Raw genomic sequence first — 26,401 nt, 5'->3', positions numbered from 1 at the left:
ATGTTGAATTTTTTTAATTTATTTTCCTTCCTCATTCTTATTAGTTAAGGACTGTTTATGTAAAATTAAAAAACTACCTGTACTTGTCTTGTTGTGTTGTCACAAAAATTTTTTTTAACAGATAGTGACTCAGTGGTGTAAGGTCATGTGGGGACATGAATGAGGCAGGGTCTACGTGGATGGAATGGGGCCGACACCCACGGGAGCCGTCCAGGGAAGGGCGGAGGGTGGCCAGGGAAGGGCGGAGGGTGGCCAGGGAAGGGCGGAGGGCGGCCAGGGAAGGGCGGAGGGAGGCCAGGGAAGGGCGGAGGACGGCCAGGGAAGGGCGGAGGGTGGCCAGGGAAGGGCGGAGGGAGGCCAGGGAAGGGCGGAGGGTGGCCAGGGAAGGGCGGAGGGTGGCCAGGGAAGGGCGGAGGGTGGCCAGGGAAGGGCGGAGGGCGGCCAGGGAAGGGCGGAGGGTGGCCAGGGAAGGGTGGAGGGTGGCCAGGGAAGGGCGGAGGGTGGCCAAAGAAGGGCGGAGGGCGGCCAGGGAAGGGCGGAGGGTGGCCAGGGAAGGGTGGAGGGTGGCCAGGGAAGGGCGGAGGGTGGCCAGGGAAGGGCGGAGGGAGGCCAGGGAAGGGCGGATGGTGGCCAGGGAAGGGCGGAGGGTGGCCAGGGAAGGGCGGAGGGCGGCCAGGGAAGGGCGGAGGGTGGCCAGGGAAGGGTGGAGGGTGGCCAGGGAAGGGCGGAGGGTGGCCAGGGAAGGGCGGAGGGTGGCCAGGGAAGGGCGGAGGGTGGCCAGGGAAGGGCGGAGGGTGACCAGGGAAGGGCGGAGGGTGGCCAGGGAAGGGCGGCCAGGGAAGGGCCGAGGGTGGCCAGGGAAGGGCGGAGGGAGAACAGGGAAGGGCGGGGGGTGGCCAGGGAAGGGCGGAGGGTGGCCAGGGAAGGGCGGAGGGTGGCCAGGGAAGGGCGGAGGGTGGCCAGGGAAGGGCGGAGGGAGGCCAGGGAAGGGCGGAGGGCGGCCAGGGAAGGGCGGAGGGTGGCCAGGGAAGGGTGGAGGGTGGCCAGGGAAGGGCGGAGGGTGGCCAGGGAAGGGCGGAGGGTGGCCAGGGAAGGGCGGAGGGAGGCCAGGGAAGGGCGGAGGGTGACCAGGGAAGGGCGGAGGGTGGCCAGAGAAGAGCGGAGGGTGGCCAGGGAAGGGCCGAGGGTGGCCAGGGAAGGGCGGAGGGAGAACAGGGAAGGGCGGGGGGTGGCCAGGGAAGGGCGGAGGGAGGCCAGGGAAGGGCGGATGGTGGCCAGGGAAGGGCGGAGGGTGGCCAGGGAAGGGCGGAGGGCGGCCAGGGAAGGGCGGAGGGTGGCCAGGGAAGGGTGGAGGGTGGCCAGGGAAGGGCGGAGGGTGGCCAGGGAAGGGCGGAGGGTGGCCAGGGAAGGGCGGAGGGTGGCCAGGGAAGGGCGGAGGGTGACCAGGGAAGGGCGGAGGGTGGCCAGGGAAGGGCGGCCAGGGAAGGGCCGAGGGTGGCCAGGGAAGGGCGGAGGGAGAACAGGGAAGGGCGGGGGGTGGCCAGGGAAGGGCGGAGGGTGGCCAGGGAAGGGCGGAGGGTGGCCAGGGAAGGGCGGAGGGTGGCCAGGGAAGGGCGGAGGGAGGCCAGGGAAGGGCGGAGGGCGGCCAGGGAAGGGCGGAGGGTGGCCAGGGAAGGGTGGAGGGTGGCCAGGGAAGGGCGGAGGGTGGCCAGGGAAGGGCGGAGGGTGGCCAGGGAAGGGCGGAGGGAGGCCAGGGAAGGGCGGAGGGTGACCAGGGAAGGGCGGAGGGTGGCCAGAGAAGAGCGGAGGGTGGCCAGGGAAGGGCCGAGGGTGGCCAGGGAAGGGCGGAGGGAGAACAGGGAAGGGCGGGGGGTGGCCAGGGAAGGGCGGAGGGTGGCCAGGGAAGGGCGGAGGGTGGCCAGGGAAGGGCGGAGGGAGGCCAGGGAAGGGCGGAGGGTGGCCAGGGAAGGGCGGAGGGTGGCCAGGGAAGGGCGGAGGGCGGCCAGGGAAGGGCGGAGGGTGGCCATGGAAGGGTGGAGGGTGGCCAGGGAAGGGCGGAGGGTGGCCAGGGAAGGGCGGAGGGTGGCCAGGGAAGGGCGGAGGGCGGCCAGGGAAGGGCGGAGGGTGGCCAGGGAAGGGCGGAGGGTGGCCAGGGAAGGGCGGAGGGCGGCCAGGGAAGGGCGGAGGGTGGCCAGGGAAGGGCGGAGGGCGGCCAGGGAAGGGCGGAGGGAGGCCAGGGAAGGGCGGAGGGAGGCCAGGGTAGGGCGGAGGGTGGCCAGGGAAGGGCGGAGGGTGGCCAGGGAAGGGCGGAGGGTGGCCAGGGAAGGGCGGAGGGCGGCCAGGGAAGGGCGGAGGGTGGCCAGGGAAGGGCGGAGGGTGGCCAGGGAAGGGCGGAGGGAGGCCAGGGAAGGGCGGAGGGCGGCCAGGGAAGGGCGGAGGGTGGCCAGGGAAGGGCGGAGGGTGGCCAGGGAAGGGCGGAGGGCGGCCAGGGAAGGGCGGAGGGAGGCCAGGGAAGGGCGGAAGGCGGCCAGGGAAGGGCGGAGGGTGGCCAGGGAAGGGCGGAGGGCGGCCAGGGAAGGGCGGAGGGTGGCCAGGGAAGGGCGGAGGGTGGCCAGGGAAGGGCGGAGGGTGGCCAGGGAAGGGTGGAGGGTGGCCAGGGAAGGGCGGAGGGTGGCCAGGGAAGGGCGAAGGGAGGCCAGGGAAGGGCGGAGGGTGGCCAGGGAAGGGCGGAGGGTGGCCAGGGAAGGGCGGAGGGCGGCCAGGGAAGGGCGGAGGGTAGCCAGGGAAGGGTGGAGGGTGGCCAGGGAAGGCCGGAGGGTGGCCAGGGAAGGGCGGAGGGTGGCCAGGGAAGGGCGGAGGGAGGCCAGGGAAGGGCGGAGGGTGACCAGGGAAGGGCGGAGGGTGGCCAGGGAAGGGCGGAGGGTGGCCAGGGAAGGGCCGAGGGTGGCCAGGGAAGGGCGGAGGGAGAACAGGGAAGGGCGGGGGGTGGCCAGGGAAGGGCGGAGGGTGGCCAGGGAAGGGCGGAGGGTGGCCAGGGAAGGGCGGAGGGAGGCCAGGGAAGGGCGGAGGGTGGCCAGGGAAGGGCGGAGGGTGGCCAGGGAAGGGCGGAGGGGGGCCAGGGAAGGGCGGAGGGCGGCCAGGGAAGGGCGGAGGGTGGCCATGGAAGGGTGGAGGGTGGCCAGGGAAGGGCGGAGGGTGGCCAGGGAAGGGCGGAGGGTGGCCAGGGAAGGGCGGAGGGAGGCCAGGGAAGGGCGGAGGGTGGCCAGGGAAGGGCGGAGGGTGGCCAGGGAAGGGCGGAGGGAGGCCAGGGCAGGGCGGAGGGAGGCCAGGGAAGGGCGGAAGGAAGCCAGGGAAGGGCGGAGGGTGGCCAGGGCAGGGCGGAGGGAGGCCAGGGAAGGGCGGAGGGAGGCCAGGGAAGGGCGGAGGGAGGCTAGGGCAGGGCGGAAGGAGGCCAGGGAAGGGCGGAGGGAGGCCAGGGAAGGGCGGAGGGAGGCCAAGGAAGGGCGGAGGGAGACCAGGGAAGGGCGGAGGGTGGCCAGGGCAGGGCGGAGGGAGGCCAGGGAAGGGCGGAGGGAGGCCAGGGCAGGGCGGAGGGAGGCCAGGGAAGGGCGGAGGGAGGCCAGGGAAGGGCGGAGGGAGGCCAGGGAAGGGCGGAGGGAGGCCAGGGAAGGGCGGAAGGAAGCCAGGGAAGGGCGGAGGGAGGCCAGGGCAGGGCGGAGGGAGGCCAGGGCAGGGCGGAGGGAGGCCAGGGAAGGGCGGAGGGAGGCCAGGGAAGGGCGGAGGGAGGCCAAGGAAGGGTGGAGGGTGGCCAGGGCAGGGCGGAGGGAGGCCAGGGAAGGGCGGAGGGAGGCCAGGGAAGGGCGGAGGGTGGCCAGGGCAGGACAGAGGGAGTCCTTGGCGGGGCGGGGCGGAGGGACACTCACTGCGCCAGAAGGCGTAGCTGCTCTCGTCGTCGGCGCCGTCCTCGCCGCCAGCGCAGCGCAGGCTGTGCAGGCCGAAGTCTGTGATCTTGAGCACAAAGCGGCTGTCCACCACGCAGTTGGACGACTTGAGGCTGCCGTGCGAGCGCACGTCGCTGCCGTGCAGGTAGCTCATGCCCTGCAATCACCGATGCTACGTCACTGGCCCGCACAGTTCAACACTATACAAATATTCATTTGTCTGTAGAGTCGGTTTACGGACGATAGTTTAGCATGACAACGTCATAACAAAACAGTGATGAAATGATTGCATACTTTTACGAATAAAATTGAATCATTTTTATTGAATTATCACTATATTTGTATGGATACAAAGAAGGAGTGAAACGAAATCTGCAATTTAATTGATAAATTTATTTTTTATTTGCACTCGTTAATTCAAAAATGATGTTTATTACTTTAATGAACAGATTATTTTAACTATGACTTTATACATGTTTGCTATTTAACTTCTTCCAATCTGTGTTATTCTGTTAAGGATAGGACGATGATAGGAAAAGTAGGAAACGAATGGGAGTGTTTCATGTTTAATGTGCCCCGAAAAAGTTAAATCGATGGTTGTTCCAATCGAGTGGAAGAGAGATATATGCGGCGCATGCGTACAATGAGCGTAACGGGACAAAGCGTAACGGGACAATGAGTGATCCTTTTTCGTGCGTGCAGCCGGCGTTCGTCGATTTATTAGACGTTGTCACGTCAAAAAAAAAACTTTGAGCAATCATCACTTTTGACCAAATAAATGACTAAAAATAGTTAAACTGCAGCTGTGCTCCTTCGCGAGAGCGGCGAAGGCCCGCTTTATTACACGAGATCGTTTCTTTCACCCCTCCCGAAGGCTTGTGGTTTGTTGATTTCACCTCCCGAGAAGCATAAGGTTCTCTCAGATGGAACCCTGGGAGGCGGAAGTGTTGAATCACGAAGTGTGAAAGTCATCCGCCGAGCCGCCAACGGTCCTCGCCTGGTCTCGAGACGAAGGAGTTGAAAAACTTTTCCGAAGCAATCTCAAACACGCGGTTCTCTTGGCTCCCATCTGAGTTGTGTGTTGGGGTGAGTAGGAGTGGGGAAGGAGGGGAGAGGAAGGCGGGTGTCTTAACTTTCCTACAAGGAGTTCATTTCCCTCTGCCCTGCCCCCCCCCCCCCCAAAGTCTCTTCGGGAGATTGGGTTTTCAAAATTCGGTTTCATGCCCCAGTTTAAAACCACGTGAAAATGCCGGGTGCGAACACAGCAATCACACTTTCGCGTTGAGACGGCAGCAATCCACCAACTCATCGCGGGGATAAAATAATCTCTATTTTTTTTTTTGTGAAAAGTTTCTGTTCCTTTACAAAACATTCCTTGGGAAAACCAGTCATCAAGAAAAAGGCTTGCAATTTTAAGAGAAAGATATTGTAAATTGGTAAAAACACATGTCCATAGTTATTTTTTGCATAAATAAAATACGTTTGTTTCGAGATAATACTGTTTATTTCTTACGAAAATTAGCGCATAATATTATATTTAATTGATGTTTCATTCAAGCATAATGTTCTTCAACCATGGAAAAAACATAATCGAATATTTAATAATGGGACTTTATTTTGTTGTAGCATGCTTATTAATGTGAGAAGTTACTGCTGCAAAGCTATTTAAGGAACGGTTTACAAATAACTTTATCTATTGGCAGTACTGGGACAACACAAAGCCTAAATGACCACGCCGAACTCGCACTTTCGGAACTCTAGGTACTGCCGCGGAGGCCGATACCGCCGCTTTTATACCTCCGGCCGTCTTTCTGGAACCGACTGGAGTGGTCGTGACGTGTCGCGTCATCCCGGGGCCGACGCGACGCTCGAAGCATCCAGAATAACGGCGCTCGTCCACGCCACTCCACGCGGAACCCCCAGGGCCACCAGGGAACGGATAACAGCGCCAACAAAGGATAACGCGGTGGACAGGGGAGGGGGGTGGTAAGGCCAGGCCGCTGTAATCCCCGAATGAGAGCACGCGTGACGCCTGTGGCCGTGCGGGGCCGCCAGGCACGTGGCGCGCATTGCGTTCTTTGCCTCACACATTCGTAACAATATATATATATATATATTAAATACTGAGTAGGGCCTACTATGGAAACGTATTTATGATAACACTCCAGTCCTTTTTTTAGAATTTTTTCTATTCATTAATTTTATGCAAAAACTTGGTTGTCTGTAAAGTCGGTTTACGGACGATAGTTTAACGTGACAACGCCATAACAAAACATTGATGAAATGATTGCATACTTTTATGAATAAAATTGAATCATTTTTATTTTAATAATAAAAGAATAAATTCTTGAAATTATACTAGTAATCAGATTTTTAAAATGCAAGAATAATTAACCTTTATTGCCGAAATTGTTGTTGTAATAAGAAATGAAAACCACATTAACTTTTCACTTCACTTTATAAACAGTCGAGTGGAAGAGAGATAGATGCGGCGCAAGCGTACAATGAGCGTAACGGGGCACAGAGTAACGGAACAATGTGCGTAACGGGACACCTTTTCTTTTTTGCACCCGGCGTTCATCGATTTATTAGACGTTGTCACGTCAAAAAAGGTTAGTTTTATTTTCTACTATAAGTAAGTTCAACTTCTAACGAGCGTACATAACACGGAAACGCACTTTTTTTTAATTGTCTGATATTACGTTCAAGACATTTCTATGTTTTCCTGATATTTAAAAATTAATTTTTGATTTTTGGCGTAAGTTGTTTTTGGTGGCCATGCACAGTGGGAAGCCTTCTTTTCACAGACGAGAGAGCCAAACGTCCGATAGTGCATCTTCGGTTTTTTTTTTGGTTAATTGTAAATGTGTCGATAAAATGATACTAATGGTCAATTAGGTTAGGTTAGCTACATTATAAATACTTTAAAACATTGTGGACGGTTGATTTGGTTAGGATAGCTACATTAAAAAGATACCGGGGGGGGGGGGGGGGGGGGGGGAGAGAGAGAAAGGCGAGCATGAACTTCGGGGAACATCGGGTTTGGCATTCTCGTCTGTGAAACGAGGGAAGCCTACAACTCACGTAGTTTCGGTTCCCTGCAAGAATTTTCGAAGATTTCCGAAGTTTTGCCTTTTGGTATTAACGCCAATTCAGCCGCTAAGTCAGAAGTTTCCAATGAAAAAAAAAAAAAAAAAAAAAAAACATGTTGTGACTGACCTAACCTAACCCTTCGATTTTTTTTTAATTTCAATATTTGAGATAAATCCGAAGTTGCACGGAACGTGGTAGGGAACCGAAGCTACGTGAGTTGTAGGCTTCCCGTGAAACGAAGGCTCCCCCGTCCACAGTCGCGCCTCGTGCTGGTGTACAGCCCATGCGAAGCGGACCTCACCTTGGTGATGTCGTGCATGAGGCTGTAGCGGAACATCCAGTCCAGCTTGAACTGGTCGTTCTCCAGGATGTCCTGCAGGCTGCCCTTGGGGCAGTACTCGGTCAGCAGGTAGCAGTGCGGCGGGTCCACGCAGGCGCCCAGGAACCTCACCAGGTGGTCGTGGTGCAGGTCCTTCATCTGCGGGTCGACACGTCGACACGCGGCCTCACACCCGGTATCCACGACACACACAGGTGTTGAATACGCTACACCTCTACCCTATACGTAGGGACCGGAAAAAATTCACGGATTCGATGACCTCTAGGATAGACTCCATTATCCTCTGCATTTCTCAGGTAAACACGCGTGTTCATTGGGTACTAAATTGTGAGGCGTCTCCACTTGGTAGTTCGTGATTCGACGCTTCTTTGGTCGATAGTCTCTCATTGACCCAGAGAGCTCCAGTTAAACTGCGAGCCAATAGAAGAACTAGCAGAAATGTACACCAGTTTGAATTTCAGCCTATCACGAAATGAATCAGCGAATTTTTCCGGTCTCTACCTATACGTATGGACCGGAAAAATTCACGGGTTCAATGACCTTCAGGATAGACTCCAATATCCTCTAGACACTCGGGCAAATGCTAACTGTTCATTGGCTGCTGACTTGTGAGACGTCTCGACTGGGTGGTCTGTGAGTGAGGGTCTCTAATTGGCCCTCAGTCCTCCAGATTAACAGTAAACCATTTGCAGAAGCAGCACTAAGGTGTAATTATTTTAATTTTAGCAAAACACGAAATGAGCCCGCGAATTTTTCAGGTCTCTACCTATACGTAGTGGCATGCATATTTCGCGGAAAAGACTCCCGAGACCAGCTGAAAGTTAAAAACACCGCAGCATCGTCTGTCTCTCGTGATTAGGCGAGTTTCTTCCAGGTCAACATCGATTGTCACGACACCAACCACTGTGAGTCAGTGCGGAAGCAAACGCGTCCTGAGTGGCTCGGTCAAATGGGGCAACGACTTCTCTCGCGGACGTTCGCCTATCGCAAGGAGGAAACCGCTAGTGTGGGTATACCTTGTTGGAGTCTAGTAGGCGTTCAGATTTATTCGCGAAAAATGCCTGCCCCTACATACATACGTAGGGACACCTGTATTTCGCGAATACATTTCGTGTCAAGGTATTTCACAAAATACTGTAGCTTTTCTCCTGTGGTTTATTGGCTGAGGTCGGTGAGAGGTGTCGTCCCGCTCTTGACGGGGCCGATGAGAATGTGGTCACCGTACTGCTGCACCCTCACAATTTGCCATGACTCCTAGAAAAAGCTACAGTGTTTTGTGAAATACCTTGACATGAAATGAAATCGCGAAATACAGGTGTCCCTATACATACGTATTCCTAGTGCACAGGACACTGCCAGTCCCTTTATTTTCAGGTAACTGCTCTTGGTGTCCTATCCGTTGCCTGTTCGTTGTCCGAATTCCGCGCGTGCGATGAGCTCACTCCAGATGGTGGACCCGTGTCTGGCGCCGTCAACTCGTATATAGTCACTTTCGTGATCATCGGGGGACGTACCAAGCGTGTTGGTGTGCCGAATGAAACTTTAAGATAGCAAAACTATCACGCGGTAAAATTTTCTGTACTTATACAAAAGATGTTTTTTTTTTTTGGAAACCAGTTGCCGAGAAATTAGTTTTTAATACTACAAGAAATATATTGTAACTTTGTACAACACATTACTATGTTTATTTATGCGTACATGTTTTTTACTCTCTCTCTCGAGATAATACTGAATATATCTTACGAAATGGGCGCATAATTTTATATATTTTGATTGGTCTTTCATTGAAGTATTTTTTTGAAACCGTGGAAAAAAATTGATTATTAAAAAAATCTGACTTTTATTTATTAACGGTTTACAAATTACTTCCCCGGGTAAAAATCCGAATCCGTTTATTACTGCGAACACTATTTTGCAGGCATACAGATGTTTTCATATACATGTTCCATTTTTACGTACATATTTCTGTCAGTGTTTTTTTTTGACGTGACGTCTAATAAATCGATGAACGCCGGCTGATGCACGAAAAGGTGTCCCGTTACGCACATTGTCCCGTTATGCGGTGTCCCGTTACGCTCATTGTACGCTTGCACCGCATCTATCTCTCTTCCACTCGATTAGAACAACCATCGAATTGACTTTTTCGAGGCACATTAAACTTGAAACACTCCCATTCGTTTCCTACTTTTCCTACCATCGTCCTAACCTTAACAGAATAACACAGATTGGAAGAAGTTAAATAGCAAACATGTATAAAAGTTATAGTTAAAATAATCTCTTCGTTAAATTAATGAACATATTTGAATTAATGTGTGCAAATAGAAGTAAATTTATCAATTAAATTGTAGATTACATTTCACTCCTTCTTTGTATCCATACAAAATAGTGATAACTCAATAAAAATGATTCAATTTTATTCATAAAAGTATGCAATCATTTCATCAATGTTTTGTTATGACGTTGTCACGTTAAACTATCGTCCGTAAACCGACTTTACAGACAACCAATTAATTTTTTTTTGTTTCACGAGCGTTCGGCAAACGTCGGGGAACTTCGGCACTGTCCGTGTGTGGCTCTGGTCCCTGTGAACAGCGAGGCTTCCGCCTACGAGGAGAAGCATTCGTCAACACCCGCCTCAATTACATGCGGCGCGGGGAAGCAGTCAGGAGGAGGTGTGTGTGTGTGTTCCCCATGCATTATTCTCTCGGCTCCCTCCGCACTACCCAGCATACTGCGTCTTCCGCAGAGCCTGGGTTGGGGGTGTGTCTTGGTGACAAATTACAGACGTGACGCTATCAAGAGCCCCCCCCCCCCCCCCACCACCAGCCGTTTCCGTGCTACACGAACGAAAAAAAAAATTGGTTTTCTGTAAAGTCGGTTTACGGACGATAGATTAACGTGGCAACGTCATAACAAAACATTGATGAAATGATTGCATACTTTTATGAATAAAAATTGAATCATTTTTATTGAATGATCACTATTTTGTATGGATACAAAGAAGGAGTGAAATTAAATCTACAATTTAATTGATAAATTTACTTTTATTTGCACTCATTAATTCATATATGTTTATTACTTTAACGAACAGGTTATTTTAACTATAACGTTTATTCATGTTTGCTATTTAACTTCTTCCAATCTGTGTTATTCTGTTAAGGATAGGACGATGATAGGAAAAGTAGGAAACGAATGGGAGTGTTTCAAGTTTAATGTGCCTCGAAAAAGTCAAATCGATGGTTGTTCCAATCGAGTGGAAGAGAGATAGATGCGGCGCAAGCGTACAATGAGCGTAACGGGACACAGCATAGCGGGACAATGTGCGTAACGGAACACTTTTTCGTGCATGCAGCCGGCGTTAATCGATTTAGTAGACGTTGTCACGTCAAAAAATAATGTGAGCGATTCTTTCAGCACTCGCCAGAGATGCATGGCATCCGACATCGGTGACTAGGAAATTCATGCGTTCTCGTGTTGCAATCATCGTACGAACCACGGAAACGCAATTTAATGTACAATTCTTTTAAAATAATACCGAGCGTATTAAATATACGCGAATTTATTTTTTTTTATTTTTATTTTTTTAACTACATTTCTTGGCGCGATTCACACGTGGTTTCCGCAACCCGCCGCTAGATTTCGTTGCCGGAGCAGCTTACGTGGACTATCTAACTATTCCATTTGAAGACTGAAATCAAACACTATATAATGGCTCTGTTAAAAGCATAAAAATATAAAAGACTTGAAAAATTACTAAACCCCGGCTCTGGCCCCGATTTTCGACAAAATTTTTTTTTTATTGAAATACTGCCCATCCTATTAAAATTCACTAAACAGTTAGTACTTTTAAGTTTACCTTTGGCTTTGTGAACTTTGGTTCGCCCCATCCGCCACAGATGGCAGCACCGTGGCGGTTCCCAACCTTTATCTTCCTTGACTTCCGTCGCATACATGAAATTAATTCTACCAAATGCCGCACTCCGAGAGCTTCAGGAATATCGAGCGGAACGGCGGAACGGCGAGACAGTGTCTCCATCCACGGAGATCCGGGTTCGGTTCCGTCTATGCGTCCACTGAAGTGAACTAACTTTACATATCTCAATGGTACATGGAGTTTCTCAAACATTGTACATTATAGTCAACATTATGTTCTACGGCTATGGAAAAAAAAGGGGGGGTTGTCTGTAAAGCGGTTTACGGACGATAATTTTACGTGATAACGTCATAAGAAAACATTGATAAAAAATTGCATACTTTTTAATTTTAAAATATTATTTATAGTTTTTGCAAATTTAATTTAAATAATTTGTTTAAATATAATCACGAACACTTAGTTATAGAAATAAACTGAAATCATATCAATGTCAATAAATTGTTAATTTGAAATGAAGAAATTGGAAAAAAGTTTTTAAATTTCTGCTTTTAAAAAGCCCGCCTTAACCTGTTTGATATTATAGAAGATTTTTCTCGCACGGTGGTTGGCCGGTTCTTGCACGCTCGACTTAGGCGGAACGTGACAATGAGTCATGCTTTTTCGTGCGTGCAGCTGGCGTTCATCGATTTATAAGACGTTGTCACGTCAAAAAATGTTTATTGAAATCCTTACTAATATTCTAAATGCGAAAGTGAGTTTGACGGTTGTCGGTTTTGTCCTTTCACGAAGCAACGGAGAAACGGATCGATATGATTTTTCACAAAAGATTATGGACCGGAGAGTGACTTAGGCTAATTTTCATCCCTGATAAAATTGCACGGTTCCTAACGGATGGATCCGGAGTGTAATTCTGTAGCATCGTTGAAGCTTTATTCGTACCAATGGTAACGGGATTTTGCATTGTTGATACTTTCTACGTCTCCATGGCAACGAATATTGCATTGGTTGCTTGAAGTTCAGGTCGGATTTGTCGATTAGTTAATATTTCTACTAAATTTTATTTTTGTTTGGTTTTCGCCTGCTCAGATGCAGGAAAATGCGTGGCGAACAGGCAGGTAGTCGTCTGTGTTTTCGTGACAGGTTGAGTTTCTTCCAGGCGCATGTCACTGTCGGTGCACGAATCGTAGTCACTTGGTGTGGCAGCAAACGCGTACTGTGAACCACCCGGTAAAGTAAGGTATTTGTTTCTCTCGAAGTCGGTCGCCAATTACAAGGGAGAAACCGAACGTGCGGGCCAAACTTAATGCAGTCTAATGAGCGATCAGATTTTTTTTTTCTCGAAATATGAATGTCCCTATAGTCATATATAGAGACCGGAAAAATTCGCGAATTCATTTCGCGATAGGCTAAAATGCAAATCGTTATACCTCAGTGCTGCCTCTGCTATTGGCTCACAACTCACCTGGATGACTCTGGACCAGTGAGAAACTCTCAACTGAAGCTGTGTCGAATCACAGGCCGCTACATTGGGACATCTTCACAATACAGCAGCCAATGAGTGGGTGACATTTGACCGAGTGTACGTAGAACTATAAAGTTCATCCTAGAGGTCATTGAACCCGCGAATTTTTCCGGTCCCTAGTCATATTTTATTTCTGCGGGAACTCGGTTGTCCCCCAAGGCAGTTCAGGATATTACAGAACGCTTCAATTTAGGGATATTATGCACGGAACCGCATGCTTCGATGTCAAAATTGAACACAGATAACACATTCATTACTTTTTAAGGTTAAAGGTGCAGGTATTAAAAAATACATGAGAACTGATAAGAATGATAAGAGGGATGCCAACAACTGGGAACGCAAAGGAAGCCACTGCGTTATTTGACTAGGCAAATTAGGACGCGTTTTCTCTTTCGCTCCAAATGGCTGTGATTGAACAGGAGACATCAGAGGGCGAACATTTATAGTAATCCCAGTTGGGCTGGAGGTGAAAGGGTGTTTATGTCATAATTCTCGTTTCAAAGTTACGATTTTACAAGTCCAAGCAGCCCCCCCCCCCCTCAGTCAAGGACTTTTTGAGTCTTGGGAGAGGGGGGGGGAGGGAGAAAGTAGGCAACCCTAACCCTCCCAGGATTTACGCCCCTTGGTAGACATGTCCTGAGAAGAAACTCAACCAATGATGATGAAAGTCGGACGATGCTATAGTATTTTGATTTAACACAAATATATCATCTAGCTGTATCTTATGAACACTATGTATTCATTACTTATGATGACGGCAGTAGATTTCATTTCCGGAAACGTCACAACTGGATTTTTTTTATCCGTGTTGTTGTTGTATTTTAAAGATAATCTGGTCCAATAATAATGTTTCTTTCTGTATTTATCTACTGTTTTTGTTGCAACTCTAGTCTTTGCCAGTCCTTTGTGTTCATCTGTGCTGTAATTCCTTCCACGGTATTATCTGTGCTGTCTAAGAACGAAAACGTTTTACATTGACTGATAGTGGATTTCTCTCATTGTGTTTATGTAACTTATTAATTTCTGTTGTCAATTATTTAAGGTTAATTTATGAGAAGCGCTATACAAACCAGCAATGGCGCATGCCCTTGGGATTATTTTTAAATAAACATTATTTATGTAGTTGTCGAGTAGCATGCAAATAGACTTACAGTTTGCAAATTGGAGAGTAGTTTACAACAGAGTCTCGCCAAGGTGGCAGCTGGAAAGCAGAAACTTTGTCTGTCGTAACTCACTCAGGAACAAACCACGCACCTCTCTTCAGCCTGTCCACTCGGCAGTTTGCGGAGGTCACAGAGACCTGGAGGACATGGCCGGCACACGGACCTTTGTGGCTGTTTACTTACAAGTTCCTGCTTGTCCACTGCGAAATTCGGTTTTCGTTCCCCAACTGTGTTGCGAGAGACCACCACTCTGCCGCCCCGTTTGGATGTTGACCAAATTACAGCATTTCCTTTGTAACATCACTTTACCGTTCTGGGGTCAAGTGGCAACCCTTGTTGATTCGTGCTCTTTTTTTGTTTGTTTGATGTAATTTGTTTCAGGATGTATTTACCGTTTTAGGTCATTCCTTCTAATATTATAAATGCGAAGGTGTGTTTGTTTGTCCTTCCTTCACGCAGCAACGGCTAGACATGGTTTTTGTATATACCTACATATTTATGGGCTGGAGAGTGACATAGACTACATATAATCATGAAATTCCATCCTTAAGAGAGTGAAAAAAAATTGATCAATTCAGTTTTATAACAGATAATCATAGGAGGTAGATTATACACACAGTAAGTTTGTGTCATTTCTCTACGTCCGCCACACGGTCATACAGTAAGGTCTGGCAACTTCCTATCCTTCTCCTTGGTGAAACCCATCCGCTTAGTGAAGCTCGCGGCTACTGGGGAACTATAGGTGCCGATAACAGTTTATATTATAACTTCGGCAATAGATGGCGTTGCCTTGAATTTGAAATGCGCTATCATTTGGTGCGTGCGTAACGTCTTGCCTAGGGGTTACCTGCCTTCCCACGAAATGAAGATGAAGATTGGCGTCCCGGTTTTGCCGATGCGTAGCCTTGATGCGCCGATATTGTGCAATCAATCGGACTTTAAAACTTCAAATTTCCCGTTTTTCAAGTGCATGCCGCACAGACTTGAAACTCGGTAGTGATGTTCCTTATATTATCATGTGTTTAGCCAGGGCAACGCCAGGTACTTCAGCTAGTAAGTTTACATTCACGTTTAACACAGTTAAGCTCGTATAATTTTTAAGATGCTTAACTTAGAAAAAAATAATTATGTATATCATACTTTTTGCATTATTAGTTGCTAAAGTTACATTTTAAACGTGTTTGGAGCGAAAAAATAAGGATAATTAAGTGGATTACAGAAAAGAAAAATTGGTAGGTCAAAAGGCAATGCTAGCCCTACAAACTACAACATGATATAGAGTTTAAATTTCTTTCAGAAAAGTTATTTTATATTACTTAGATGTCAAAATACTAGCAACTTTTAATTTTTTTTTAAGAAAGTCAGGTAAAATAAAATACACTTTTCTGCAAGATATTCGAATCATTTTCTGAATTAGCCAGTAGCACTGCATTCAAACCTAAACGTTTATACATAGAGTCACGGTTATTTCCCGGATTCAACTGGGCAGCGATGTAGACTTGAAGCTCATTATGCATCTGCTTCACTTTGATGAGTGGACCACACAGTTTTCGTCGGTCATTTGATGACCCTGAGCCAGTCATAAACAAAGGACAAGAAGTTGCCCTCCAGAGCAGTTTGAAGGCACGCCAGCTACACTGTATATTTTTTTTTGACGTGACAACGTCTAATAAATCGATGAACGCCGGCTGCACGCACGAAAAAAAGTGTCCCGTTACGCACATTGTTCCGTTGCGCTGTGTCCCGTTACGCTCACTGTACGCTTGCGCCGCATCTATCTCTCTTCCACTCGATTGGAACAACCATCGATTTGACTTTTTCGAGGCACATTAAACTTGAAACACTCCCATTCGTTTCCTACTTTTCCTATCATCGTCCTATCCTTAACACAGATTGGAAGAAGTTAAATAGCAAACATGTATAAAAGTTATAGTTAAAATAATCTCTTCGTTAAAGTAATAAACATATTTGAATTAATGAGTGCAAATAAAAGTAAATTTATCAATTAAGTTGTAGATTTAATTTCACTCCTTCTTTGTATCCATACAAAATAGTGATAATTCAATAAAAATGATTCAATTTTATTCATAAAAGTATGAAATCATTTCATCAATGTTTTGTTATGACGTCACGTTAAACTATCTTCCGTAAACCGACTTTACAGACAACCAATTTTTTTTTGTAAATGGAACCGAAATATTCATATAAAATTACAGATATTTGTAAATTGGTACATTTTCACAAAAACAACTCTATCACTACAGAACAGTGTTAGCAGTAATACTGGGTTCGGATTTTTACCCGGTCTTTTATGCTTGGTGTTGTCCCAGTACCTCCAATAGCTAAAAGTTATTTGTAAACCATTCCTTGAATATCTTTCCAATATTAACTGCGTACATTAATAAGCACAATAAAAAAAGATAAGTCCAATTATTGAATATTTGATTATCTTTTTCCATGATTTAAACAAATTATGCTTCAATGAAATATAAATTAAAATATAAAATTATGCACCAATTTCGTTAAGAATACTCAGTATTAGCTCGAAAAAAAACAACATATTTCATAAATTCAAAAATAACCTTAGCCATGTGCTGTACAAAATTACAATCTATCTTGTAGTATTACAAACTATTTTTTGGCAACTGGTTTCCAGGGGAATCTTTTGTAAAAGTACATAAATTTACCATGAGTCAGAAAGCAATTGTAGAGCTTAATCATGGTGGTCCAATTGCATTTAGGAATCCGAGAACAGTCATATGACGTAAAATCCAACCCCTACAAGTTTCTTTACTCAACCTTATTTTATTTATTTTATTATTTATTTTAACTTTCGGCCTGTTTCTAATTATGGCTGCTCTGCGAAAAAAAGGTTATTACCCCCCATTTTTTCCCTCACATAACTTCCTCTACTCAAAATTTTCGGCCAGTGGGATTTCATGAATCGAGAAGGAAGCATCTCCCCCCCCCCCCCCCCGGGCCAATTATTCGCGGTGCAGCCAGAGGTTACACCAACCTAACCTGCCATTTGTTTGTTTCGTCCGCCCTCTGGCCGCATCCGGGGAACTTCACTTCACGGAGGGGGAAATGTGGCCATGCTACGGAAGTCTGCATGGGCTCCCAACCCTCACAGGACGCGATTTTTTTTTAAAGTCTGCCGCTGAAATAACGGAATTATTTCTGCGCTCAATGGCTGTGATGCGCGTGCGGACAGTATACATCAGGGGCGAAAATACGCATTTTTTATTTTAATCATTGCGCGTGAAAATTAAAAACAGTAGATAAAATAAATAATACGTGCGTTCAAATAACACAAGAGAGTTCTCCAAGTTCAATTACAATATTTTAAAATTTATTATTATTTGAGTGCCTGCCAACAGTAAATAAATAATACACAGAGTACAGAGACAATCCCAATATTGAACATGATAACGACAGACACATGACAAAAAACATTAAAATAACTAAAACAAATAAACAGAAAAATTAACATCATTTAAAAATAAATATTATATAAATATTAAAAAAAGGTTTATATATAAATTACTTTACTGCAATAAGATTAAGAATTCAAAATGTCTTTCTTCTATTTTTAAAAAGGTGTTCATATCTATTAAGCGATTATTACAATTATCAGTGCATCATTTGGACAAGTGATTGTTTCTGTAGGTTGTTTGAAATAATTATATAATAATAACTTAAAGATAAAACCCAGGTGAAATTTTTAAGTTGCCTCGAACTATATCACAAAATTACTCGGAATCATCAAGGTAGACATTGCACATTATGCAATGGTTTTTGTTAAAAAAAAAGTTACAGCGAAAGAGTTTCAGTTGAGTTACAAATACATTTTTTTTAATAGGAACAAACAAATTGTGTTGTTGAGGTAACTTGAAAAGAACTGATAACTTGATATAATAAGAAGAACCAAATAAATTACTAACTTTTAAAACAAACCTTTAATTTTACATGTTCTAAAACATAATTTAAAGAAAAAACTACATTTCAGTTAAATGTCAAAATACTTAACGGACTATTTTCAAAAAATCATAATACTCGGATTTATATTTTAAAAGTTAATAGATTTGGTTGGTATTAAAAAAAATGGGCTTTTTAAGTTATGAAAGTCATTTTTTTCTGGGTTGTTAAAACACACATTTCTAACAACGTACTATCAGTAATTTTACATCTGGAGTCCTCTCTGGCCATAAGACAGAAGAGCGCTGGATCAAAGCCAAGAACTGAAACTTCAGAAAAAAGAAACCATACTTCAGAAGTAATATTTTTTTTTTTTTTTTGCGGTATTTGCAAGGCTACTCGAATATTTTAGAGAATGGAAGAAAAACTCTCAAAGAAATGCCTTAAACAGAGTAAAAGCTTGAACAGCACTATTACTATTATATCACTTCAATGTACATTGTGCGATGTTCTCCCATTATCTAAAAATATTCGTGTAGCATTGCAATTCCTGCAAAAAAAAAATTGTATTTCTTCTGAAATCAAACTTTCCTTCTGAAACCTTCAGTTCTTGGCATTGATCCAAGAGGTTTGGAGCCCACCATGATCGTATAGGTTCCGTCATATCATTGAATAAATAAATAAATAAATAAATAAATAAATATATATATATATAATGGTCATATCAACTCTACGTCCCCATCTGTGTGCAACTTGATACATTATCAAAACAAATATAAGAGTGTTGATTTTTCTATGGGGTGACAAAAGTTGTTGGAACAGTATTTTCCGGCACGTCTTTGAGATACACTAATGTTGAACCAAGAACAGTGGCCGGAGAATCGGAGATAACGAAAGCCGAACTAATTAATGAACATGGTTTTTTTTTCTCTCGGCTATTGGTAAAAATAATATCTGAAAAGTTCTCCCAGTGCAAAGTTGCCGACCATGTTGCCAGTAGGCTATTTTGGCCTACCACACTAACGTGAATTGCACAGAAAAAAAAATGGTTGTACACTCTTAAAAAGATTCCTTTAAAAACCAGTTGCCAAGAAATGCTTTGTCAAGTAAGATATTGTAACTTTGTAAAACACATGGCTATGAAATTATTTCTTACGAAAATTGGCACATAATTTTATACTTTAATTGATGTTCCTTTGAAGAATATATTTTTTTTCAAACCAAGGAAAGTATAATAGAATATTCAACAATTTTACTTTATTTTGTTTTACCATTCTTTTAATGCAGTTAGACCAGTAGCGGATCCAGAGGGGGGGCTAAGGGGCTCAAGCCCCCTCCAAAAGCATCTGGGTCCACTATTGTTTTAGTGTTTGCCTTGATAAAGCCTAGCCTCAGCTGGGTCAAGCCCCTCCCAAACCAAAATCCTCGATCCGCCACTGAGTTAGACCTAATGCTGGAAAGCAATTCAGGGAACGGTTTACAAATAACATATATATTAGAAGAACTGGGACAACACAAATCGTAAATACCACGGTAAGAATCCGAACCCAGTATTACTTCGAACAATATTTTGTAGCGATACAGTTTCTTATGTACAAATAACTGTGTTTACATGAAAAATTTCTGTTCAATTTACAAAAATAAATTTACATTGTAACATTACATCTTTAACACACGACATTACTGATTTACGTTGGTTGTTATCGAATAATACCCCTCAGGAGTGTATAATAATGATGAATATAGGAATAAGTATGTGGGTTCCTGATAACGGGAGCAGGTTTCAGTTTCCGAAAAGTCGTAGAAAGCTTACTCTGTTCATGCGTGCTGTCGTCATTGTGTTTTCCAGATTATCTGCTTAGTTTTTATCGCTGGGTTCGTCTGTGCTTCTCTGTGGTGTACGGTTTTGTTTTGTTTTTATTGTTGTGGTTGAACCTGACTTGTCATTCAGCCTGTTGCGTTGCTCATTGGTGTCCTTTTTCTGACTAAATTCGTTCCACGGAATTTTCTCTGTGCTCTCTAGTCAAGTAAATTTTTAAATCAAGTGACATTGGCTTGTTCTCCTTGTATTTGTAGAATTGTCCTGTTATGTTATTTGTTACAACCAGCGTAAGCCAGCAATGGAGTTTTTCCAAAGTATTATGTTAAATCAATCTTCTTGATCGTAAATATCTTCTCAAGAATGTACAACTGCTTGACTGCTGAATAAATTTCAATAAAACAACAGAAACAATTATCTCGACATTAAATTTGTAAATTATACCTTTTTAGTGTTATTTATAAAATTACAGCCATGATTTTATGGTGTTATAAAAATGCGAATTTCATAATTAAATATAGCGGATTTCGTCTTTATCGTAATTTAGGATTAAACATATGTAAAGAGTTCATATCAAGCACAATAACATTGATCAACTGTAACAAAATTTATGGTAATCGATTCAATATTTTAACATACAAAATTATGTAATGGAGGTGAATTTCGCTGCATTTTGTGTTTTTATTTTTAATTTCTTCGTCATGCGGTGTATTCACATCCATTTTGATGTTTTTTTTGGGGTGTATTACTTCAATTTCACCGTTATTTTAGTTTTACCGCTATACACCATGTAAACTTGCGCGTATTTATATGTGTCGAAGGATGGAAATAACGCGGGGTATGTGTTCGTTGTTAATACTAAAAAAAAATCTTGCAATCAAAAATTAACCAAAAAGATTTTTTTTCCCCTAAATATAGATGTTTGTCTTTCACGACGTAACATGTTGACAGTGTCCGAACGCACACATAATAATAATAATAATAATAATAATAATAAAACTAAAAGGCAGTCATGGGGACTGTCGACAGAAGTGAAAACTTAAAACTTTGTTTTTAAATGTGTAATATGACATCACTTCTACGTCAAATGTACGTAAGGAAATAATTTTTGGTATTGTATCACTAGCATGTCGGTGACGCGAACCCATACGTTTTTCCCCTACCAAAAAAATCGCTCAACGCGGTTAAAAAAGTTTTCGCTTTAAAAAAAAAAAGAAAATAAATGTTTAAAACCGTGCAAAGGAAAGATGGCCCGACCCCAACATGCGTCAGAAGATCCACGAGGAAGAATATTAATGCGCCGAGTCTTGGGAGGAGGAGGGGAAATGAGGGGAGGGTGAGCGTGGAGGGGGAGAGGTAGGTGTGGAAGGAACACGAGCAGAAGGGCAGCCGTCGGAACGGCGTCTCATTTGCATCTCGTCCCGAAGTTTCCCCCAGCTCGGCGTACCTGGGAAGTTTGCGGCCAAAGGAAGTTGGCCGCACCACGCCTGCTCCGACCAGACGAGAGCAGTGTGCCGCAGCTGGTACGAGTATTCCGGTACGACTCCCGCGGCGCCCGCACTTCTCCGGTACGCACACGGCGCGCGGAGCTTCACAAGAAAACCGCGCGATTTGAAAACTTATCCGAGTGGCCGATGACAGGTGAGTAGTTCTGTTCCCGTAATTCTTTATTTGTAGGAGATTTAAAACAGCTAAAACGCCTGTTTTCGGAATTATTATATTAATATATCTTTTTCAGGGTTTAAACAAAATATTCTTGAAAAAACAATCAATTAAAATAAAAAACTAGCCGCCAATTTTGGTAAGAAATACTCAGTTTCATCTAAAAAAAAAACTGATTTCATATCAGCAAAAATAACCTCAGCTATGAGTTGTACGAAGTTACAATATTTATTTCCTGAAGTATTACAAATTATTACATTGACAACTGGTTTCCAAAGGAAACTTTTGTAAAAGTACAGACATTTTTTTTCTGTGTACGAATTATCGCTAATGGGCAAGAAATGATCAGATCCTTAACACTAATTATATATCAATTATACACAGACTTACTAAATATGAATATAAATAAATGGGAGAGTTTAGAGTCTGTCAGTCTGTTCACGTAGCATGGAGATGGTGAGGCATATAGCCGTGAAATTTGTTAGTGGATTCTCCAGGGGGGTGGCGTCGATTACACATCCAAAATATTTTTCTAAATTTGGCTTTTTTTCAATTTAATTATTTTATAGCTATTTTACCACGGTTTCCCGTTCATCTTCACGGTAACGGCTGTTGAGTTGTCGCTGACACTTTCTTCGTTTCTGGGCAAAGGCTATTGCATTTTTTTTTTAATTTTTCTCCGTCTCCTGGCAACGGTTATGCCTCACACTTCGGGTCGTAATACAGTTTTTTTTTTTCGTAACCTGCTAAAGCGGTATAGTTGGTTAAATAAATTCGGGTTAGTAGGCTCTTGGAATACTGAACACTGCTGAATACAAGATGGCGTGTTTGGTTTTGTATTTCATCCCTGTTTATCTTAGTTATAAAATTTTTTTGTTTGTTTTATAAGTTGATTTTCAAAATTCTATTCAGTTTATTTTTTTCCATTCGAGGCGCGGTCAGTGGCGTACCTTCGAGGAGGGGCTCGTACAATGAACAGTACAGATGTGTTTCTGCCTGTGGACTGCCGTAGCAAAGCGCGGAAGCATCAACAAGTCATTTATGAAGTCTTGTTGGTCTAGTAGTTGCCACAAAGCTGTTCACCACTAACTGCAAATGGGGGGGGGGGGGGGGGGGGGGGGGTGAAGGAGGCGTGAACGCATTTTCCTCAGGTGTGAAGAGGGGAATATGAGGTGTTGAAAAGGAGAAGTGAGGCTAGCATCGCTTGTTTGGAGGGTTAAGGTATGCGAGTTATGTGTCAAGTATTTACTTATTTTATCTCCTACCTAATGCACCTGCCCTTCGCTGCGGGCAGAATTCTCTCACACTGCTCTTATAATGTAACCATGGCCCCTACATTCGATCACGGGCCCTGAACCTAGAATCGGAGACGCCCCCTCCCCCCCCCCCCCCCAACCACCAATTTTACAGTCACGCGCTACATTATAATTGCATGGTTATTTCTTACCTACACTCTTATTAGAATGTTGTTTAACCTGAAAATACAGGGTATAATTATGGTTACTGTTTTATAAGTCCAAACTAAGCTTTGTTTATAAAATTATTTTACTTAAAAATAACCAAAGCAAGTATTTATATTTATTTCACACACTAAGATAAGTTTGAAAATAGTTACAGAAAAATAAAATTAGCTGTAGGTGTGTAAAATCTTCTAAAATTTCATTGGATAAAAAAAATATTAAATTTTTTTTTAATTTGTAAAAATTATAATAGTTAAACATTTAAAAATAAACAGGGCCCAGGGGTCCACCCAGCCTCACCATTGTGGCGGCCGTGGACCTAACACAACAAAATCGTTTCACTTCATTCACCGGGTTATCTTAGCTGATGTGGGAGCCTGAGTCATCCTTAAAGGCAATTCCGAGACTTGTTAAATTTCCTTTGGACAATTGACTGCTGCAAACATGTTCGCGCGAGAAACCTAATTCAGTTCTATGGTTATTTACACGATTTACACAGAGGATCATATTTGGCGATTGTCCTGGCTGATTTGCATAACATTATCGTCACCCATTATTGTAAAACACGTGGTATACAGCGAAAGATCTTTAATCCACGCGTTCAGAAGCACGGCCATGCCGTATTATCGAACGAAAATATATTTTCAACGGGATTTCCCAAACGAAAGGCAATATGCAGTAAAGTGGTGTTTGAAACAAGATGTAATAGGCTGTTCTACAGGAGAGAAAAAAAAGTGAGCTGGTCTTTCTGTACACGCCAAGATATGTTTAACATCTAATCTGGGTAACGAGCAAATTCACGTGTTATCATGTTGAAAATACACTGATGGCCTATACACTCCCCTGCGTAATACCAGGCGCGTGATCACACACAAAGTGTTCTATCTGGCAATCAACATTTAATTACCGTTAAAATTATGAATGCTGCTGTAGCTTAATGAAAACGTGGCATTTTACTATGCTTATTTTTAAGTTTCCAAATTTGTATCCTCGTTGCTTTTATGGAACAAATATTAATAAATGTATTATCTTTCTGATTAAGGTTTAATCTTGAAAAGGTCATGCCAAAAAAACTCGGCAAAATTTTTTTGAATGCATTTTGAACCATATTTGATTAAACATCCTGAAATTTTTACAAAAAATAAAACTTTCTGTGACATTTCTAATCGGTAAATACAATTTTAAAGTGAAATTAAATAGTAACATACAAGATTTCATAAACTTTCACGAAAAAAAGGTTTTAACCGTGAAACAAACATAAACATAACATGCTGTACATTAGGGTGACATCAAATATACTTCTCAAGTACTTCACTTACTCTTTTCAGCTCTAGGAGGAGTGGCCTTGTGAGATCTATCCTCGTCTTGTGAATAGCTTTCAGGGCTACTTTCGACCCCTGAAAATCAAAACAAATAAACTTATTACTTGTAATAAAGAAATTAATACAACAAAATTTTTTTTTGTACAATGGGACAGTAACATACTGTCAGCTAAGATTTACGTTAACAGTCAACAGCGAGAAAAAAATACTGTAAACTCCAGCATTGTTCGTCGTAATAAAACACATTTTTATCCATCCGAGGTAAAAGCAAGCTACCGGGAAGACTTTACTGAACTCTCATATTCAGCCATATTTACGCCGGTCACACTTAACGTATTGCATACGACGAATTCGCTGGATACGGAGACACACAATACAATTTAACGATGACGGGCCTCTCGCGGAGGCCGGCGTCGGGGCTTAAGTACCTAGGGCCGTCCTTCTCGAAAGGTCGAGAGCGGCTGATGACGAGCCACGTCATCCCGCGCCGATCTGACTCCAGAACAGTCGAGAAAGACGTCGCTGGCTCACCGCGACGGCACGCGGAATTCTTAAGGCCGCTCAGCGATAGCTAACGGCGCCGAGGCGGGACGATGGGGCGACTGAAATGCTGCCCCTTGGAAGGGCAGCCCATCAGGATTTTTCTGACAGTAGTGTTTTTTTTTAAAAGTTGTCTGAATTGTTGCCCCTTGCATGGGCAGCCCTTCAGGATTTTTCTGACAGTGGTTAGTTTGTAAAGTGACCTAACCTAACCTAATATTACCTAACCTAACATACCATAACCTAAACTAACCACTGTCAGTAAAATCCTGAAGGGCTGCCCATCCAAGGGGCAACAATTCAGACAACCTTTCAAAAACACTAGTCAGAAAAATCATGAAGGGCTGCCCTTCCAAGGGGTAACAATTCAGCTCCCCCAGGAGGATGCGCGGGGAGTGGTGAAGGGAGGGAGGGGGAGGAGGGGGGTAAGCGACGACCCTTGTTATCCGCCCAGGAACGCGTGGCATGTCTTACGTCAGTGGAGGCCACGTGACACGCACCTGACGCCAGCCAGCTCCGAAACCCGGCGCGCGTCGCGTGGTCTGGTCTCTCGCATTCGCAACAATATTAACATTTTCATGTCAGGAAATGATTAAGTGTTACTGAAAGCTGTTTCGTGACAGAGACGCGGAACAAAATTCTGCCGGTGATCTTTGGAGGGTGGAGGGGGGGGGGGGGAGAGGAAACAGGCCGCGGGCTATGGCGAGACACCATCCCGGAACGGCGTCTATTTTGAGTGGTTTCGTGGGAAGCTGCGGGTAGGAAACCGAAGTCGAGATGGCCGGACAGAGATTCGAAGCCGGGTTTCTCCCACACCGGGGTCACTCCACTTGGTATGGGTGCAATTGTGCGTGCAGTGGAAGGTGAAATTCTACTGTAGTGACATCAACCACCAAACACGTGTGGTGTTTTAAGACTACCCAGTCTACTCAGAATTTAATTTGTTTGGGGTGAGAGAGAGAGAGATAGAGAGAGAAAAAAGGGGGGGGGGGGGGAACAGCTGAACTTTTCACACGCTTTCCATATGCTGGTGGGAATGACATTTAGTTTTTATATTTATTTTAGGATTTCTTTCCAGTTTAAATAAAAGTGACTTATTCAGAAACACATGGTGTGCGAAACCCAACAAGAGCAAATTAATTTTAGGATATCTTTTAATATTTTTTTTTGCTTCCGACAATTACACCTTGATATTGGCTACAAAAGGGAAAGCAGGTTGGTTGTGCTCACTATCGTACGTGTGCGCGTGTGTGCGTGGGAGTGACGCGGGTGGAGGAAAGTCAAGCCGTGTCAACCGGTGCGAGGAACTCGGCGGAAAGTTGACACGCGTTAATTATTTTCACACAAAATGACTTCGTGCACCGAACAAAAAAAAAAAAGGGCACACGTCCACGTTGACTTCACAAAGCATCCGGAGTTTTTTTTTGTCAAGTTCGTCTTGAATCCGCGCCAACTCTTTTTTCGAACCGACGCGTTCGGGACTGCAGGCCCCATGTCGTTGACCACTGGAGGCGAACCTTTCAGACGAAAAAGCCCCAACCTCGCACGTTTCGGTCTTCAGTTCGGACTGACAGGCCAAACCGAGACGGTTTCGCTTGTCTGACTTCTCTCCCCTCCCCCCTCACTCACCTACACATGCAGTTCGGAATGTCAGTTCACAATCATCAGTCCGCCTTGCAATCTGGTCGAGTGGACACGCGTGGAAAGACTTCATCAGTTTATGAACTGTAAGTAACCCCAAAAGAGG

The 26,401-nt window shown here is 45.0% G+C and overlaps 1 protein-coding gene across 1 annotated transcript in view; it reads right to left on the bottom strand.

Annotated features, from left to right (window-relative positions):
- Positions 1 to 26,401, bottom strand: part of LOC134538593 (atrial natriuretic peptide receptor 1-like) — a 302,281-nt gene that overhangs the window by 123,749 nt on the left and 152,131 nt on the right. Inside the window, exons 11-13 of the mRNA XM_063380019.1 lie at positions 24,112 to 24,189; positions 7,336 to 7,512; positions 3,924 to 4,098 (exon numbers count right to left, since the gene is read on the bottom strand). Of these exons, the coding sequence (XP_063236089.1) occupies positions 3,924 to 4,098; positions 7,336 to 7,512; positions 24,112 to 24,189 (430 nt within the window). The remainder of the gene's footprint in view (positions 1 to 3,923; positions 4,099 to 7,335; positions 7,513 to 24,111; positions 24,190 to 26,401) is intronic.

The sequence above is a fragment of the Bacillus rossius genome, chromosome 13, assembly GCF_032445375.1.
Source record: "Bacillus rossius redtenbacheri isolate Brsri chromosome 13, Brsri_v3, whole genome shotgun sequence".
Classification (NCBI taxonomy): Eukaryota; Metazoa; Arthropoda; class Insecta; order Phasmatodea; family Bacillidae; genus Bacillus; species Bacillus rossius.
The sequence above is the reverse complement of the archived record's forward strand: the minus strand, read 5'-3'. Positions and strand labels throughout refer to the sequence as shown.